Source organism: Argiope bruennichi, chromosome 9, assembly GCF_947563725.1.
Source record: "Argiope bruennichi chromosome 9, qqArgBrue1.1, whole genome shotgun sequence".
Lineage (NCBI taxonomy): Eukaryota > Metazoa > Arthropoda > Arachnida > Araneae > Araneidae > Argiope > Argiope bruennichi.
In genome coordinates, this window is record NC_079159.1 from 38,750,186 (window position 1) to 38,769,153 (window position 18,968).

Genomic DNA, 18,968 nt, shown 5'->3' on the forward strand with positions numbered 1-18,968 from the left:
GTGTTGAACTTTTTTAATATTCATAAAAAAAAAAAAATCTTTCAAAACTTTTTATGAGCGATATAGCTATAAAGAATCAAAAATATTTAAATGACTGAAGTTTAGTTTTGGTAATTGAAATTTCAAACAAATATGATATTTGATTTAAGTCTAAATGCAGCTTTTCATTGTTTACTAATATCGCAGATATTTTTAAGCAATTTTGCTTATCTCGATTAGTTTCATATTTGAGAAGACGGTATTTTGTAATGAATTTCTGTTTACTTCCTGATTTTCTATCGAATTGAAATGTTGTACAATTGCTTATTTTGTAATTAGTATACTGTTTTGTTCCTTTTCTCTGTTAGTTATCAATTAACTATTAAAGAAATGGCAAATTTAATTCCGTATTCTAGCAATGAATCATTTGTGAAGCAACATATTTCATAATTAAGAATTGAAAATTAGTTGTTTAAAACTTCTCGTTAGTATATAACAAAAATGTATTTAAAACATTTTTAAATTATATTTAATTGCTTATATAAATTAGGATTGTTCTACTTATTTTTAAAATATGTCGTTAAGTTTCGAATTTATAATTTTCTATAATTATTTCTGGAAATTCATAAACGGAATCGCATTTGAACACTAAACCACATCCGCGGAGCAGGCAAGAATACATTTACTGTTGTTATTCGGAATAAAAACTGGGAGCCCTGTAGACATGCCTACCAACCACTTGTAAAAAAAAGTACGTAACATCTCCAATATGAAATAGTGTGATATCCTTTATATAATTTATTCATTGCATTTGGATACTATTCATCTTAGTGAGTTAGCGAAAATATCAAAAAATTATTATTGTGGAAATTTCAAACTACACAAAAAAGAGAGAGAGAGAGAGAGAGAGAGAGAGAGAGAGAAAATCATGTGATTTTCGGCACATCAAATGAAAATACGCGGTTCAAAATTCTAAAAAAATTAATACTTTCCATATTAATACTTCAGCTGAAATGTCTACGTATAACGATAAAAGACAGGATTTGTTAAAATAGCTTTTATCAATGGCAAAACAATTTGGGAAAGTCAACATTCCACCATGCATTTCCAAAAGAATGCGTCAATATTTTAAATACATGCTATGCAGCGGAGTTCAAGAAGGAAAACGAAATTTTCTACTTTAATTTACATGTCTGCTCTCTTTAAACCTTCTCATTAACAAGCACTGAACGCCTTAGAAATCCTATTAATCCGATCCAGAATCACTATGGAATCTGATCATATTTGAATTGGTGTGGAACGGAATGATAGAAATTCAATTATTTTCATTGTCCATAATTCCAAAGCGAGAAATGCAAGTACTGGCTGAGGAGTTTGGGATGCACTGAGACTTGAGTGTATTCTAGTATGGCATTCATCGAGAAATTTGAGAGTGTAGCGGGATACAGTTATGAGCTCCTGTACTAAATAGATGGGCTAAAAGTTGAATGGGATGGATTACCTTCTTTCCAATTGCTTAACCCCCGGTTGGGGCACCTCGAAATGAGGATGAGATGCTTCCGGCATGGTGGTTGGATCTAGCCATCCTGGAGGGTACACAAATAGGTGGGGGATCTGACTCCTCCCATCGATGACGGGACGTACTTCCTTCGGGGAGGGTTGTACCGTGACCGGTGATGGCTCTTAGGAGTCAACCACAGTTCCCGCCAGTGTTGCTGTTGCGGCGGTCAGGTCATTCAGTTTTATGGTTTAAATCGTGGCGGGTCGGAGAGTCAGATGGATGACTTTCCAATTGCTTGACGAAGAGTTCAATGAATGACGATTCTTACAATCAATCTTAACAAGGCCTCTTCGAGTACAATTATTAAAAGTCTGCGTGCTAATAATTGAAAAATTTATGGTTAATTCCCAATAGTTACTCAACAACGAGTAGACTCCTTAAATGAAAACACGAAATGTATTTATTTAGCCGGTGCTTTGAATATCTGTGCATGTAAGCCGGTCATTCAAGTGTCAGCGTTGGACAAGCATTTTTAATGTAGTTTAAATTTTAAAGTAAAAAAAAAAAACAGTTTATGCCATAAATTTCCAGTGGTAGTTCTCATACCTATTGGACTTCACATTTGTGATACAAACGAAAGCTACCAAAACATGACCATTTAGGGTAATGTCCTTTTAAAATTGCATTTATTTTGACAGAGGTTTGAAATTTCAGCTGTCTACTAATAGAAATTATCTACATGTTGCACTAACAGGACTTTTTCAAAATTTTGTTTCAATTTTTTAAGCTGTATTATTTGTAAAATACCATTTTTCTTGGTAACATCGGTGAATTTAACAATTAAGATAACATCATGTGCAATTTCAAGATTAGAAATGAAATGACCTTATTTTTATCAACAGTTCCTCCAAGATTGATTTTGAAGCATTAGAAGCGATTTTATAATTAAAAAATGCCATTTTCTTGGCAACAACAATGAATTAAAAAAATACATAAACATTATCAGCAACTTCAATATTAGAAATAAAACTACATTGTTTTTGTCAAAAGCTCTTCCATGATTGATTTTGAAATATTAGAAGGGATTTTATAACTTTAAATATGGAAATTATTTGACCGCGATTAAAGTTTAAGCATATTGTAATGAACTTAGCCTAAATCAAAAGGCATATGATATTAAATACAAAAAGTTTTGTTCTTATTACTTGGATTACTCTTGGATCAATACAATCCAGTATTTCCTAACAAAATTTGACTCTGACAAAAAAATAACAAGAACAGCCTTGTTTTGGATTTTTTTTTATACAGACATCTCGAAATTCCTTATTGCAGCCTCTCTGAAATTTACAAAACAAAAACAATATTATTTCAGCATCTATTGATAGAACGAATACATTTTTTTCAATTTCTTCTCACAGAAAAGCTACTTTGATGTAAAAAGCTGTTTCTTCACACTCTGTGAATAAAATTCCAGCCGTCCTTCGGAAAGAAATTGGACATTTCAAGAGGATCAGAATCCGTCCTGTAAACACCTCAGCTTGAAATTCAGCTAAACAATTTTTTTCATCCATTCTAAAAATTGAAACGCATACGAAACTAGGATTCCTCCAAATTCTTTCTTATTCTGTCAGCCTTCTTCAGACGAAAGGCAGGGAATCTAAAATTTAATATTTACGGAATATCATTTGCATTCTTTTTTCAGCGACAACTACATGTAGTGACAAAAAATCATCAATGTGCCTTAAAATATCATCTAAATGATTGATTAAAAGGTCTTAAAAAGACTTCTGGTGTATTGCTGTATTGCTGTATATTACTATATTTTATATAAACTGGTGTAATACTTCCTTGCAAAAATCAATAGAGAAAGATGGAAATGTAAAATGTATCTAAAATCCCGTAAGAAAAAAATGGTTTGTGAAAGGCGACATAACGTAAAAAATCACGTAAGAAAAATGATTGGAAATGCAAACTCATGCTAAAATCACATAAGACAAAAAAAAAAAAAAAAAAAAAAAAAATAGAAATACAGAAAGATGGCAAAAAATAGTGTTAGAGAGAAAAGGGTAGAAACGTCAAACAAATAATCCAGAGCAGACTGATGTGAATTTAGACAGTAGTCAAGAAAGGTTTCGAATAGATACGGTGAGTATGTAAGATTTTACAAATGTTAAGATCAAGGAGATATTGACTTTGACCAAGGAAAATCTCCAATAAATATGGTAGATTTTTTTAAAAATACGCCATTTAAAAATCATCTCAAAAATGATATATTATTAACAATATCCAAGGAACAGTTTAAGTTGCTTGACTCATTTAACCATACAACCGATAGGAAGAAAGAATCCTTTTTGTCTTTAACGAATCTCCACAATTTTGTTTTGGTATGATTCTTTTATGAAACGACAAATAGCAAGCGAATTGTTTCGCCCATTGGGTTGCAACATTATTTATGCAAACGATTCCATTATCAAATGGGTTTAGACAAAAAATCATTTTATTATGCAACTTATTGTTAACCAGACTTCTAAGAGAAATTCTGAAATTTATGCAGGAAAATTTAAGGATTCATTATACAATTACGTCCAAAAAGCTCCCTATTATAAAAAAATATTTTTTAAAGGTAAATGAATATTATCATTTTTTTGTAGAACAAGTGATGAGTATCAAGTGATTAATTAAAAAAAATGTTTTATTTAATTTAAGTAAAACATTTTTTTTAATTTTAAGAATTAAATAATTCTTAAGAAGATTTTATTAAATTGTAATTGAAATATCGAAGAAAAATTTCGATGATCGGTTTTACATCAGGAATAACTATGACCTTTCAGCTACTAAAAAATACGTTAAAATTATTAAATGTTTGCATGATTCAGAGAGAGCATAAGTATGATCTCTGCTAAGCTAAGTCATACGCGCAAGGTATGAGTCAAAGTATCACATTCTAGAACTTAAACAATCAAATTACTTTCCTGATTTAGCTCCATGTGACTTTTTTGCCGAATGAAGAAGTGATAGAGATTTTTAAGTTCCGAAAAAGAGCAACAAATAAAACTCAGGGGAATATAATTACAAAATATTACAAGCCGTATTCAACATTGCATGAATTGTAATAAAATTCTATAGTTTTATATCTTCGTGACTTCGAAGAATATACTGGTGCTTCTTTTGTTCTTCCTCTCATCCTTTCTCGTTACCCCAAAGGGGCACCCAAAATGGGAGTGAGAAGCTTTTGGCATGGAAATTGGTTCTCGCTTTTCTGGTGGCTAATGAAGCGAGGTCAAGTTACCTCCATTACCGATACTGGTAATGGCCTTGAGGATTTCCACCGTAGGACCATATTTCCCCCGACAGTGCGACGGCCATTCACCTTACTTCGAGCATAAGCCAAAGCGGGTGTTTTTTTTTTTTTTTTTTTGCAGTTTTTCATTTTCCGTAATTAAAAAAAAAATATCCTTGAACTAATTGGAACACAGTAGCATTTTCTGAGCAAATAATTTTTTTCCAACAAACTCTTTTAAACAAAGTTTTTTAATTTAAAATGTAATTTCATGTAATGATGCTATCAGGTGTTTCTTATCGCCTTATGAGCGAACTTAAATGAACGATAATAGATAAAATTATTCTTTGTATAGAAAATTGTGTATCCAAAAATTAAAAATTGCTTGACACTAACAATTTATTTTGGCAGCTATGGTCCATTAGGCTGATTTCTTTCTGCTGTAACAAACTATTCTGCAACGGGAAATATCTTATGAGATCTTTTGTATAAACCAGACGCATAGTCTGCGCTCTTTTGTAATATTATATAACAAGAAAAATTAATAAAGATGACGGAGAAACTTCAAATACAGGCTTCAGCAACATTTTGAATGAAAAGATACTTATGATATTTGTTATTTTTTCTCATTAATTATACATTATCATTAATGATCTTCTTTGTTGAAATAATTTTAATATTTTTAATAAATATTTACGTAGGACATTATATTGTCGCAGCAAATTTAAAGTGTAGTTTTTCAAATAAATGTTGATTAATGAGAATCAAAGAGTGACAATAGAAAGTTTATTATGGAATGTTTTTAATAGAATAAAAAATTATATTTTAATTAATAAATTAATACTAACCATTGCATTTTCTTGGCTTACATAGATTTTTTTAGAGTGCTATTCCATTAATTTTTTTTTATTTATTTATCAGAAGAATCCTAAGAAACAAAATAAAGGAAAATTATTTCAATAAAACTGGAGATCAACAAATATAATGACGCAACTAATTAATCATTCTTAAGCGAAAACTTATACCATATTTATAAATAAATAATATCAATAAACATAAGTTGAAAAATATCTTTTGTTGGTAAATTTCGATAAAAAAAAGAAGGGGGGAAGGGATTGAGAAAATTTGCCTAGTTGCTCGTTAAAGGTTAGAAAATAATTTCAATTCAGCTTTCAGACATTAATACAAGCTGTCTTAAGTATATGTATAGGATCAAAGATCAAATAAGAAGAAAAATAGATGTAATTTATTAATTTAGATTAGTTAGATTAGTAACGCGCCCTTAAACTGCATGAGAGTCCTTTTGAGATTGACCTTTAATGTTTACCATGTTGAGATAATGAGGACAGTGCATGAGCTGGTTCTGTATTCTGAAAACTTCCACGCATTAGAAGGTGGATATTTGATGTTTACGCTTCACTTTACATGCGCAAGCCTCATATAAATGAGAACCTTTTATAGAGATAGGTATGGTATCTGGAATTTCTAGAATCCAAAATTATGATATCGTCACCTCGGTACTACATTTAATAAAACGGTAATTTACCACATTAACTACGGTTATTACATTTAATAGAACAGTAATTTAACATTTTCAGTAATACATTAACAGCGGTAATTGCATTTAATAAAACGGTAATTAAATACATTCGCTACTGCATTAACAACTGTAATTACATTTAATAAAACAGTAACTTAATACATTCGTTAACACATTAACAACAGTAATTACATTTAATAAAACAGTAATTTGAGGAAATCACGGACAGCGTGGAAGTGTGGGGAGATCTAGTATAGTCATATTTTTATATTCTAAATATTTATAGGGCAATACCCTAGTTGGTGTGACTATTAAAAAATCATATTTTTATATATTTTTTAATTAATGAATTACGTCACATATATGAAATTCGTGGATATAATCACACTATCCGTGAATGTGTTAAAAGAAACAAACGACATTTAGGCTGGATTGAAACAAAGTTTAATGACATTAACATATTTTTTTAATAAAATACGTATTTTATATTAAAGTGATTCTAATTTAAAATATTAGTGAAGAGCAAAATCTCTATATAAATTTAGCATATGGAATGTCCCGGAACTGTACATATATACTTGGAAGTGAGATTAAAAGTATCAATGTTCCATAAAAGGAAACTAAATTCATGATTTGAAATGTGAAAATTTCTCACACTGTGTATGCAAAAATGCAGCTTATATATTTACATTGATAAAAAAAACGCGAAAGAATTAATACCTCAATCCTATGCATTGCTTCAATTTCGCCAATTTTTATTTCATATAAAAGCCTATGACCTTTAGATTCGTGACATTTAGATCAAGAGTCTTTCGCCTTTTCTCACTTTTGGTAGAAATGTCGGAGCATTACTTTTCATCTCTGTGGAAGCAAATCACAATAGAGTACTCCAGCCACAACTACAGTAAGGATTTCAACAATTTTTATTCCATTAAATATATCATAATTAGTAGGTTGTTCTCCATCCTTTTTTTTTTTTTTTTTGAGAAAAATCCATTGTACTGAATTAGTCAACTTTTATTTCGTTTGAAATTTTTATGAGATTCAAAATTAAAGTTTAAATATATAAATGAATAACTTCTCATCACCATTCCCCATTTTTAAGGGCTACAGCAAAATAAAATTTTGCTATGTAATTCTCAATCTCAGCAACTAAACCGAGTTTGCTAGTTAATTTCCCGAATTTACGTTCATAACAATCAAATCGGAATCTTCCCTGTTTACTGTACAATTATAATTTAAGATTTTACTCTCTATTTTTAGGATTCATTCATCAAAGGTGGTTGCTATTACATAATAAACGCTAATAATATGGTGGGGAAACAAGTGATCATCGAATATGGCTAATAAATTAATCAAGCCTAAGAAAAATGAAACATTGAAGTCTCTTAATGAAACGAGAATGTATCTTATTTTGTTTCACAATAAAAATATTATCTTTGTTATGCAATACAAATAATACGAAATGTCATTCCATTATATAAAGTTAAAAGATAGCAAATGCAGATTTAAAAAAAATGCATTTTTTTTTCATTCATACACCTTTGTTGCGATTTTTTTTTTTTTTTGCGATAAATTTGTACAAATAAGAGTTTGGGACACAGATCAGAAATTAATAAACTAGCTTAATCTCTCTAGAATAACACACCGAATGCGTAAAATAATCTCAAGAGCATAAAGCTTTAATGATTTAACTCACAAAAGATTTTAGAAATAAAACTTTTTTTATGACATTTCAATCAAATATAATTATTTTTTAGATTTTATTGCTTATGATATATTTAGAAAATAAATATTCAAATGTGGCACCATCATTAGAATTATTAAAAAAATTGCGTAAATATGTAAGATAAAATAACATGTGATATAATATTAATAACATATAAATATACACAAGGTATTGTTCTAAATCGTTTTTTTGTGATATTGAAGATACATTTTACAGGTGAGTAAATATCTGAGTAAATGTTATAAAACATTCAGATACAATTAAATGAAAAGCAAATAATTGTTTTTCCTTTTATTTGTTTACTTTTGGAGCATATATTTGTTTTATACGATGATTCTGTTTTTTACAAATCACGGCAAAATATTGTCTTTATTATTCCCAATGCGCTGATTTTTTTTTCAAAAGCTGATTTATTTTTCTTAGCTTATTAGTTCGAAAAATTTCAATTAAACTTTATGCTCCTAACGATTTCTCTAACAAAGAATTTTTCGATTTTAGAAAAATAAAACTTCATTATCGCTAACTTCTAAAATAAATTTTAATTATAATTATCACATAATTCAAAAAATCCATTTTTAAAATTTAAAATTAATTTTAAAAAGAAATAATTCTAGAAAAATTGTAAAATTCTTATGCTTCTTAATATATAATGAAAAAAAATTCCGATATAAAATATTTATGGCAACAATGTGAACAAATTTAATTTCGGCATAACGATGAAAAAATGCTGCTGTGAAAGATAGATAACAATATTTACACTGGAGGGAAACGTGTGTGATGAAACTAAAATAATAGTAGACATTAAATAATTGTTAAATTATTAATTTCTACAATTCATTAAACTGGTATTAAATAAACTTTTTAATTTCAATAAAGTATTAAAATCCTTTTAATGATATAACAATTTAGACGTTAACATGATAAAAACTATAAAATTTTGCTCAATTTTTGCTCTGAAGTACATATTTTTACTTTGCAAGTCCGTTTGAGCCAAATTTGATATTCGATATGTTTTGTCCTATGAAGTGCCAAGCCCTAACAATTAAAATAATTAAATGTTAGACCAGCGAATATTGCTTCACTTGTGTGGAACCGGGGTTTCGAGTTTGGAATAATTTCGAATTAGAATTTCAAATTCTCTTAAACAATGTCCCGTAGTCTTAAATGATTTAAAAAAAGGTACTTGAGAGTTTTTCCTGCAATTTTTTCCTAAAGAAACCCTATCTTCTGAGATGCGTTTTGTGTTGTCCTTATAATTATACAATAGAATGTGTATCCGTTATAAGACAGAAAGCTTTGCACTCCACAGAATAAATAATTTATGGCTAGGGCTACAAAATTTTGCACATATGTACTTTACAGCACAGAATTGTTCATCTCAGAATGATGTTTTTAAAATTTGTATTAGAATTTTTATAGACTGAGAATCAAACGCCATTTTGGCGATGAATCGCGATGAAATCCTGGCATAGGGGGAGCGCGTCTTCCTCGTGATGTGGTCGTCCTGGGTTCGAATCCCAGTTCGGGCATGGTTATTCTTCATCTGAGTTCTATCTGGGAGATGTATGAATGTGCCCCCCTCCCCTGTAAAAAGGGGTTGTGCAAGAGAATGTGCGTGTTTCATGAGCTTGAAGTCAGACTTCTGCCCTCGGGTGTTCAGTGGTCTTTATCCTCAGAAGCTACTGCACCCCGTTTCCGTCGCGATGAATCCCACAAATAATGTCCCAAAAACGTTTTTACGATATTTTAAGATTTAAAAAAATGTCATTTTACTTATGTCGACAAAATTATGTTAAATTAAATTAAATTTGAATATTAAGAATTTTTTAAAAAAAATATATAATAGTATAATTCTCGATTGTAGATATCATTAGTGTTACCAAAATTCAAACTTTTTTTATGTTTCCATCATATACTAAAACGCTAGAATTTTTTTCAACTTATAAAGAAAAGATTTTGCCAATTATTTGCTTAGTGAATGTGAAGAATTAGAAAATGAAATTAACTCTCTGGAAAGGGCATGAAAGAGAATTCCGGGCCTCATGTATTTCGTTTTCTATTGATACTATGATTCACAAACGTGAGGAAAGTGTTGAGAGACGAGACTCTTTAAAACTTCATTATGAGTTAGATGAAAATAACAGACGAGTTTCAGGAACAGTTATTTAATTATTTACTAAGTTCCACAATTCACAAGACAAAACAAGTACGAAAACACAAGACACTCAATTAGAATACAATCTAATAATGACCCCCAAGAAGGATCATGGGAACTATACTTTGATGTTAATAAGGTAACGCCATCTGTTGTATCAAAAGAGAAAGCAGTACAGTTATGTAACCGCTACAAAGTTCAATTGCAAAATGAATACGGCCAGTGTAAGATTTCACAATCTGGTGTGTGAAAAAACTTTATCAAGGAATCCTGAACGTGAAGTTATGTTTAAGAAATTTAATCTAAACGAAATGCTATCATTTCACCTCTAACCAGTATAAATTATTCTTTCTTATCTCGTCTAAACCATCATCTATTTCTATATAATTTATTATGTTAGGAATAATTTGCTTTGTTTTGTTTTAGTTACGTTAACATCCAGTTGTTAAAGCAGCACTAGGGCTGGGAAGGACCTCGTAATTTTGAACCACGGTCAGATGATGAGGAAGTCATCTGAGCTAGCAGTCCCCTTTCCAAGCCAGCACCATACCAGCAAGAGGACGTTTGTCTCTGAAGGATTTAACATGCACAAAACCCGCTTATACGATGGTTCTTCTGTGGAATCAGGTCTCAAACCTGAAGCCCTCAGGCTCCAAAGCCAAGGCCTTACCAAGGCTCTATGCTGGGAATAAAGTATTACAGCCACAAAGCTTTTATCTAAATCTATATAAAACACAATATTTCTCAGAACATTTAAAAACCGAAAAAAGAAAGCTACAAGTGATGTTTCCGGGGAAATTGTTGGAAAAGTGTCACCACACTTCACATTTTTTCTGTCAGCGGAATAACCCGCATGTTATCATCATCAACAACTACAACAAAATATTCTTTCAGTTTCTAGACACGGCGAAAAAGAATGTTACTTCGGAGCAAGAGGATGTTTCTCGTAGCTCAACAAATAAAGTGCCAGACAATCTTTGAAAACAAATTGGACTGTTCGAAGGATGGAAAGTATGTCCACAAAACGTCGGTTTTGAATCTGACGGAGATGTTTTGCTTTGTTCTTTTTTTCCCCCTTGAAAATTGAATAAATCGAAAATACAAGTTTGAGCCTTTTTTTTATTCGGCTAATACTTCTTGAGAAAAGCAGAAAATACAAAATATTCCAAAATATCAAATATTCCAAATGTCAATCATTCACAAGTTAAACAATGAGATAAAATGTAATCTTGTGTTTTCACTTTGTATTCTAAATTATTTAATTTTGCTTTCAAATCTACTTTCTACAATAAATTGCTTGATTTTTTTTTGCTTGATTAAAATAAAGAATTCTTCATTTATAACATTTTTATTAAATGCAATTGTCATCTAAATCAGTAAGTTTTGATCTAAAAAAATAAGGATCTAAAAATTATGCTGTGATTTCAATTATTTATAAATAAAAAGCATAAAAATATAGTTTAAAAATTAAATTATAATTATTTTTTTTAGATTTCAATAAATTTTACTTTTTAATTTTCATTAATTATCACCTTATTTTTTCTGTTCAAAATTTTAGAATTCACTTAAAATATTCTCAGATAGAAGTGAATTATAAAATAGTCAGATTTTTCAAAAGATCAAGAATAAAATAAATAAATGAATTTAACGAAATTCGGAATTATATTTTTTATATGTGATATAATGATATATTACTGAACGGAAGTTTAAGAGTATTTCAGAATTTAGCCAAAAAGGTAAATTAAGTATTGTGTGGAACTCATGTATAGATTTGTCGAAAATGGAATCAAAATGCCAATGCTTTGCCTTAAAACATTGCGAAAAATTATTTTTAAGATATTTTTGGAAAAAAGAATATATTGTTTCAATTAAAAAATGTAAATTTATTTCCAAAAACGGAACGGCAGAAAGGATTTACTTCTTAGACGGTTTCCGTTTATATTATTTATATTTATGATAGAATTTAAATACTTAACTTTTAATAATAAACAATTTTCCATACCAGTAAAACATAATCACCTGATAGCCAAAATGGCTGAAATAGTCATTATAAAATTTAAAAATAAAAATTACAATTTTCTTTTTCATTTAAGAAAGTGATAAGCATGTCTGAGAGAGCACAATGTTCTATTTCTTAATGATAAAAGAATTTGAGCAATAATTTTAAAAAAGTTACTAATGTAAGAAATTAAAAAACAAATAAAAATGTTATTTAATTTAATAAACAACATGCAGAAATTAAAGTATGAATATGATTCATGTATCTTATAGTAGTTGATATTAAATATGTTTTTTACTTTTCACATGATTTTAAGCTGACATATTTTCTATAAATTTCGGCATAGACAAAAAAAAAAAAAAATGTTTTACAATCGAAAAGAAAACTTATTCCTAGCGCAGATCATTGGACATTGATCGACAAAATTTGGCAACCAGTTATTCTGATATTTTCCCATTTTTAATGTTTTTTTAAATAATTTCATACTATGTCATTACAAAAAATAATTCTTTTCCATTTTAGAATTTAAAAAAAATATCTTTCAATAATGCATTAATTTTACTACCGTGTAACGTCTTTTATAAATCCTAATGAATTTTCAAAACTAATTTTAAGCGCAGTTTGTAACAATTTATCGTTGTAATGAAATTCGAAGTGATTGATTGTTTTTTAATACCTTTCATCCGTGTACATCTAACAATGTTACAGCTATGATAGACATTTTCTTTCTTTAGATATTAACTAAGTGACTCACTACTTACTATGTAACTTACTTTTATCATTTCCCAAAGAACCATAGTTAAGTAAATGGTAAATGTGGCTTAGAAGTCTCCAGAGTGAGACGCTGATTGAAGTGCAGACCTTATTACCTTTATACGTGTTTTTATGTGGAACGAGGATCGTTCCATCTTCTTTCGCACCTTGAAATTAGATGTTGACTTAATTAATTTTCTGCTATTTGCAATATCTAATTGATAAGCACGCTAAATTGGGCTGCTACATTTTTTACAAAGTTATTCTACAATTAAATCAATACAATTTAAAGTTTACTTACAGATTACTCAATTACATTTTTACTATGATTAATTACTTATAAAAGAAAATTGGTAATATTAAATAAAAATATAATAGAACGGATTTTTACATTTTGAAGTGCATTGCAGCCATTTAAGGATAAAAATATTCATAACTGTCTGAAGATTAAACTAAATCCTTTTTCCTAAATGTGAAAAAAATGCCGGAGATCGGACCAAAATTAAAATAAACTCATAAGAGTTTCCCAAATTTAATCATCAAAAGATATTTTCAAGCGATAGGGTAGCATTTAAGCATTTTTTTTTTAAATTTTAATATTTGGAGTCAGATTATACTTGTTTTTTTTTTATTTAAGTTAATATTCTATAACGATCCCTAACTAAAATTTTCGATTTATTATAAAATGTTTCAGAAATTAATTTTTTTTTTAATTCTTAAAATCCCAATGTTAAAAAAAAAATTTTTACAAATATTTTTTGTCGTACCTTATAATAAACAATATAAAAATTAATATACATTTCTTCATACTGTTGATTTATCATTTTTTTAATGTGGGACACAAAAAAAATTATCAAAAATTTATCGCTCTTCTTTTTCAATTCATAAAAATAGCCTTAGTGTTTCAAAAAATAATATAAAAACAAAAATACAACATAGATAAATATCAGTTTATAGTTTTCATTTTCCCATAGCATTATATAAAATCCATAGAATAATCTAAACATTTTATAAAATGTTAATGAGCTATTTTAAATTACTTTCCACAAAATATAATATGAATTTAGAGTATAAAATATTATAATTGCATAACGAATATATAAAAAGAAAATAAAGATAAAAATTTCCTAAATCTTAATTTTAATTGCTATAACAAAGTTTAAAAAATTATCATTATATATACATAGAGAGAGAGAGAGACCGACAGAGAAGTCTCGTGATTGTTTCAAACCGGTTTAAACTGGTTAATGGCTTAAATTAATTAAGGCAAGTAATGACTTAAAATAATAATGTTCTCACGTCATAACTTGAAATTTGCGATCGTAGATTTCATTTTCTTTTCTTTTTTTCATTTATCCGCATAATTATTATCTCAATACATCAAGGGAAAAAGAATTGCTCTAAATACAAATAATGCATTTTCCTTGCACATTTGCTATTATGAGAGACATATTTTAAAACTTTAAAATAAGGTTTCGTTTCAAAATAAAATCGGGTCAAGCAATGAATATTAACTAGAGGAAACCGAAAATAAGTTTTCAAACGCACACACCGATAATCAATTAAGTATTCTTTTAAATTTATACTAATTTCTGTCTTAATGATGAAATCAAAACAATTTGCCGAATATTTTGAATAAAAATACTTGTAGAATGAGAAAGTATAAGTTTTAGGGACCAACTTTAATGCATCAACATTACTCCACAACGTCTACTACTAATTAAAACGATAATAAGTTAAATTAGCTTGTAGTTTTCTTAAAAATTAAGATTTCTTTGGAAACTGCTATCCCCTATTCTTTAATTCTTTAGTCTGAATTTAATGAGTACTTTCCTTTTATAACTTTAATGGAACAAGGAGAGAATTATTTTTTAAAAACATTCGTTAATTACTTTCTACGCAAGCATTTTTTATGCGATTCTTAATAGATATTCATCGAAATGTAATCATTACAGTATTTCAGAATCTGGTGAAATTTCGATGATTTTATTTATTTATTTTTATTTCGTCAATTTTATTTTATTTATTCTTTTAAGATTAAAATATATTTGGTGGAGTTAGTCGAATATAAACTAGCAAAAAAGCTCTATAGTGGAGTCTTTCATGCAATTATCATAAGAACCTTGCTGCACATGTTTCCCAGTATTTAAATACACGTTGTTAAGCTATGATTGTAGTAAAAGAAAAAAATGTGAATTACGCATTGGATTAGAAAATTAAACTCGATGGTTATCATTCCCTAAAAAAAAGTAACTTTCAGCACCAAATTGTGATAGAAGATGAAGTCGTGTTATTTTAATAACGTTACACATATTTTGTTTATTTTTTTGAGTTCATGAACCATCGTAATGAAACTTTTTGTCAGTTTGTTCTTTCACAAATTTATAAATACGATGCAACGTCCTGGCATAGGAGTAGTACGTCTTTCCCCTGATCTGCGCGTCGTGGATTCGAGTCTCGGTTCGGGCATGGTTGTTCTTCATCTGTTCTATCTGTGAGATGTGTGAATGCGCCCCCCCAATAAAAAGGGGCTGTGCAAGCGAATGTGATGCGTGAGTAGCTAAGACTTACTCTTGGCCCTAGTTGGCGTTACTAAAAAACAAGAGACGCACCCTCGGCTTAAAATCGCTGATTTCGTCAGTGTGCTTCTCCATGGCAAGTGCCATTAGAAACAACAACAACAACATAAATACGATGCCACAAAAACGCAATGACAAAATCGAGAAGTCATTATCATTGGTTCAAGGTATTTCAGTTTCAATTTCTATCGCTTGTCGTGATGTCGTTTTTAATAAATTTTACCATTAGATAATCTCAAAATATTGTTTAAATTCAAATAAAGTTGGCTATTGGCCATGCAAACAGGACTTAAAAGTTGCTTATAGTTCTAAGACATTTATACATTTGCCAAATTTTTGTTAGGAGTAAATGTCGCAGCTCAAATCCAAAATATATTTCAAAAATCTGGAAACTTTCACAAAAAATTTATGTTTGAAAGTTTTAGAACACAAATATTAATCTTAAGACACAATATATATTTGTTTAAATATTCCTATGCAATTCAGATTTAGTTTTTTTTATCCATCAGAGTAGAAACATACATTTCTCTGGAATCTAGTGTTCCATTCAAGTATCTTTGGTTTTAAAAAATTTAAATATTATAGAATCTATTCGTTGTACTTTGACTTCAAACAACCAGTTGTTCCTTCTATTTATTCAGATTTATTGTATAAAACTATTCAAATGTATCAATAATACAGTAAGACGGAAGGGTTAAAAATAAAAAGTAAGTCATGAAAATTTTTAAAGACAAAAGAATCCATTTAATATCTTTTTGAATCAAGTGCATACAATTTCAAGTTTGAAACATTCACTTTTCTAAAGATATTGCATACGGATAATGCAATAACATTTACTTCTTTCAAACGGCAGCTATCTATTTTGTTTTAAAATTGTACCCTTCTATTTTATATTTTCCATTTACGAAATGTCGATCATTTTTGTATTAAAAACAAGGGAATGTTTGGCTATAATTATCTGACATTCCAGCTTTCAAAATAAGAGAAATTCCAGAAAAGTTGGAAAAAAATGGAATGATTTTTTTTTGTTACAAATACAGTTAAAATATACACATTTAATTTAATCTGTAAGGAAGGTTGAAATTATTGACAAATTATTCCATTTTTCCAAATTGAAACCAATTTCCTTTCGAAGAATTTGCTCTGCTCATAGGGATACTGCAAGTACAGTTCCAACAATTCCATTTTTTTAGAAGCCAGAATATTAAGAATTAGAGAAGTAATATCATATTAATTCGTTAGATCATTTGGAAATAAATGGTGTCCCAAAATCAAAGAAAAGTTTTGAAATTGCCACCATTCGTGCAGTAAAGTGTTGAAAATCTTATTAAAAACATTTGGCAGTTGATAGTTTAAAGTAAAAATGTGATATTACAAGATAGAACAACGTGTTTCCATTGTTGAGCAATATTTCAAAAATAACGAAAGTTCGGCGGCCACAATTCAAAAAATTTGAGAATTGGCTCTTAGATCGTATGATTTAACACCATTGGATTTCATTTTATGGGGTTATTTGAAGTCAAAGGTCTATGCCAACAAGCCTACAAGCACGCGTGCATTAAAGGAGGAAATGCAAAATCTGTATTAATGAAATTCAGCCACATTTATGTAAAATGGTCGTGGAGAATTTCGACAAAAGAGTGCATATGTGCCAACAAAGGCGTGGAGTTTTTTACCCTATGTTATTCTATTCATAATCCTAATGTGTGTACTTTTCGATTCAATATAAATATAACAATTAAGAGAAAAAACTTTTTTAATTGAATTCATATCTTCTGTTAACACGTAGTCCTATAGTATAACGCTCCATTTTTACTAACACCAATTATGTCGAATGTTTTTTTTTTAAATATAGTTGCCAATACTTTACTGCAAGAATGGTGGCAAATTCAAATCTTGCGTTAATTTTGGAACACTCTTTATATGAGAATGTTCCTAATTCAATTTTTTTGTGTGTGTATTCCCTCTACTTGGAATATTTAGTGTTTTATTTAAATACATAATGAAGAAAACTGAGTTTCAATTAACAATACGGGTCCCATACAACTAGTATTGTCCAACATGTCCATACTAATATGTGAAATAAGTAATACGTAGCAAGCAATAATACTCTCTTCTGGTTTAATCATAAGTGTTTCTTTTTTTAGTGATTTCTTTTCTATCAAATAGATTTATTTATTTCAACTAATTAAAATGAATTTCTACTCTAGTATCAGAGCTGATATTTAAAAGAGAAAGGCATTTGTTTCTTAATTTCCATATTTGACACAAACACATTTGAAAGAGATGGGTTGTGAATCCTACAGCAACATTTTCTAAAACATTATATTCACTTCGACGAAATTTTGGAATGTTTTTTTGGTAAAAATATCCCAACATTCTGCACACACCATTTTAAACTACAAATATTATACTTTTAGTGATATGAATTTAACTGTCGATTACTCTTTGCTTTTTACAAGCTTTTAAAAATATTTTTATACAGGATTTGAAATTATACATTTTATTGTTTCAATGAAAACATTTTCATATTTCATACTTTGCATAAGAATACTAGGCCTTTCTAGAATGCCGATGTTTTAAACATGACCAGCAACATATACAATTTGCGGAATATTTAATTTTAACAATCCAAGAAAAGATTAAAACGATTTTTGTTAGTGTAGGAGATAGGTTCGATGTTCGAAATTTTCGCCTTGATCTGTTAATAAAAATATATATATAAGTAAAAAAAATTGGTTTTCACCTTACCAGAAATCATTCCAAATAAAGACTGTCGTTCATCCAGCGTGGTTTTATTCTGTAAACCGAAATCTTATTTCCAGAAGCACCTCATGTCATACATGCTTACCATTTCGCTCCTTTCTCTTTGAATGCTGTAAGAATTTAAACGAGGGAAAAAAAAAACCCCAATCATTCCTTGACGCATTTCATCCACTTAGGCAATGGCGCGTCTTATTTTACTGATATTTCAGATGTGTGAAATTCTCGAAAGGGCTTATAAAAAAAATAATAATACTGAAATACCTCCAAAAATGGAATTGGTTTTTGGCTTTCCAGAAATCATTCGTAACAAAGATTGACATTTATTCTGCACAGATTTATTCTGCGAATCGAAATCCTATTTCTTGAAGTACCTCATGTCACACATTCTTTTCATTTCGTCTGTCTTTTATCTTAATATCATAAGAATTTATGCGAAGAAAAGAACAATTCTCAATCGAAAGTAGATCGTCTACTGGTGCAATGGGATATCTTATTTTACTTCAAGTTTATTTATTCCTTCTCGCGCTTTGACTTCCAGAGAATTTCAAAAACCCATTTGTGACATTCCTGATTGTTAATTAAAGCAGTGTCTCGGTGGCGTTCTGGAATCGACCAGTTTCCGTCTGGACACCTTTGTTGAATTTCAATTCGAAGGTAACTTATCACAAGGTCAGATGGGAAAAAAAA

At 29.1% G+C, this 18,968-nt stretch overlaps 1 protein-coding gene across 1 annotated transcript in view; it reads right to left on the reverse strand.

The window, feature by feature from the left end:
* LOC129984497 (rhodopsin-like) overlaps positions 1–18,348 on the reverse strand; it is a 198,238-nt gene extending 179,890 nt beyond the window's left edge. The window contains exon 1 of the mRNA XM_056094389.1: positions 18,267–18,348. Coding sequence (XP_055950364.1) covers positions 18,267–18,276 — 10 coding nt within the window. The 5' untranslated portion in view covers positions 18,277–18,348. The remainder of the gene's footprint in view (positions 1–18,266) is intronic.
* Between the last annotated feature and the right edge of the window lie 620 nt (positions 18,349–18,968).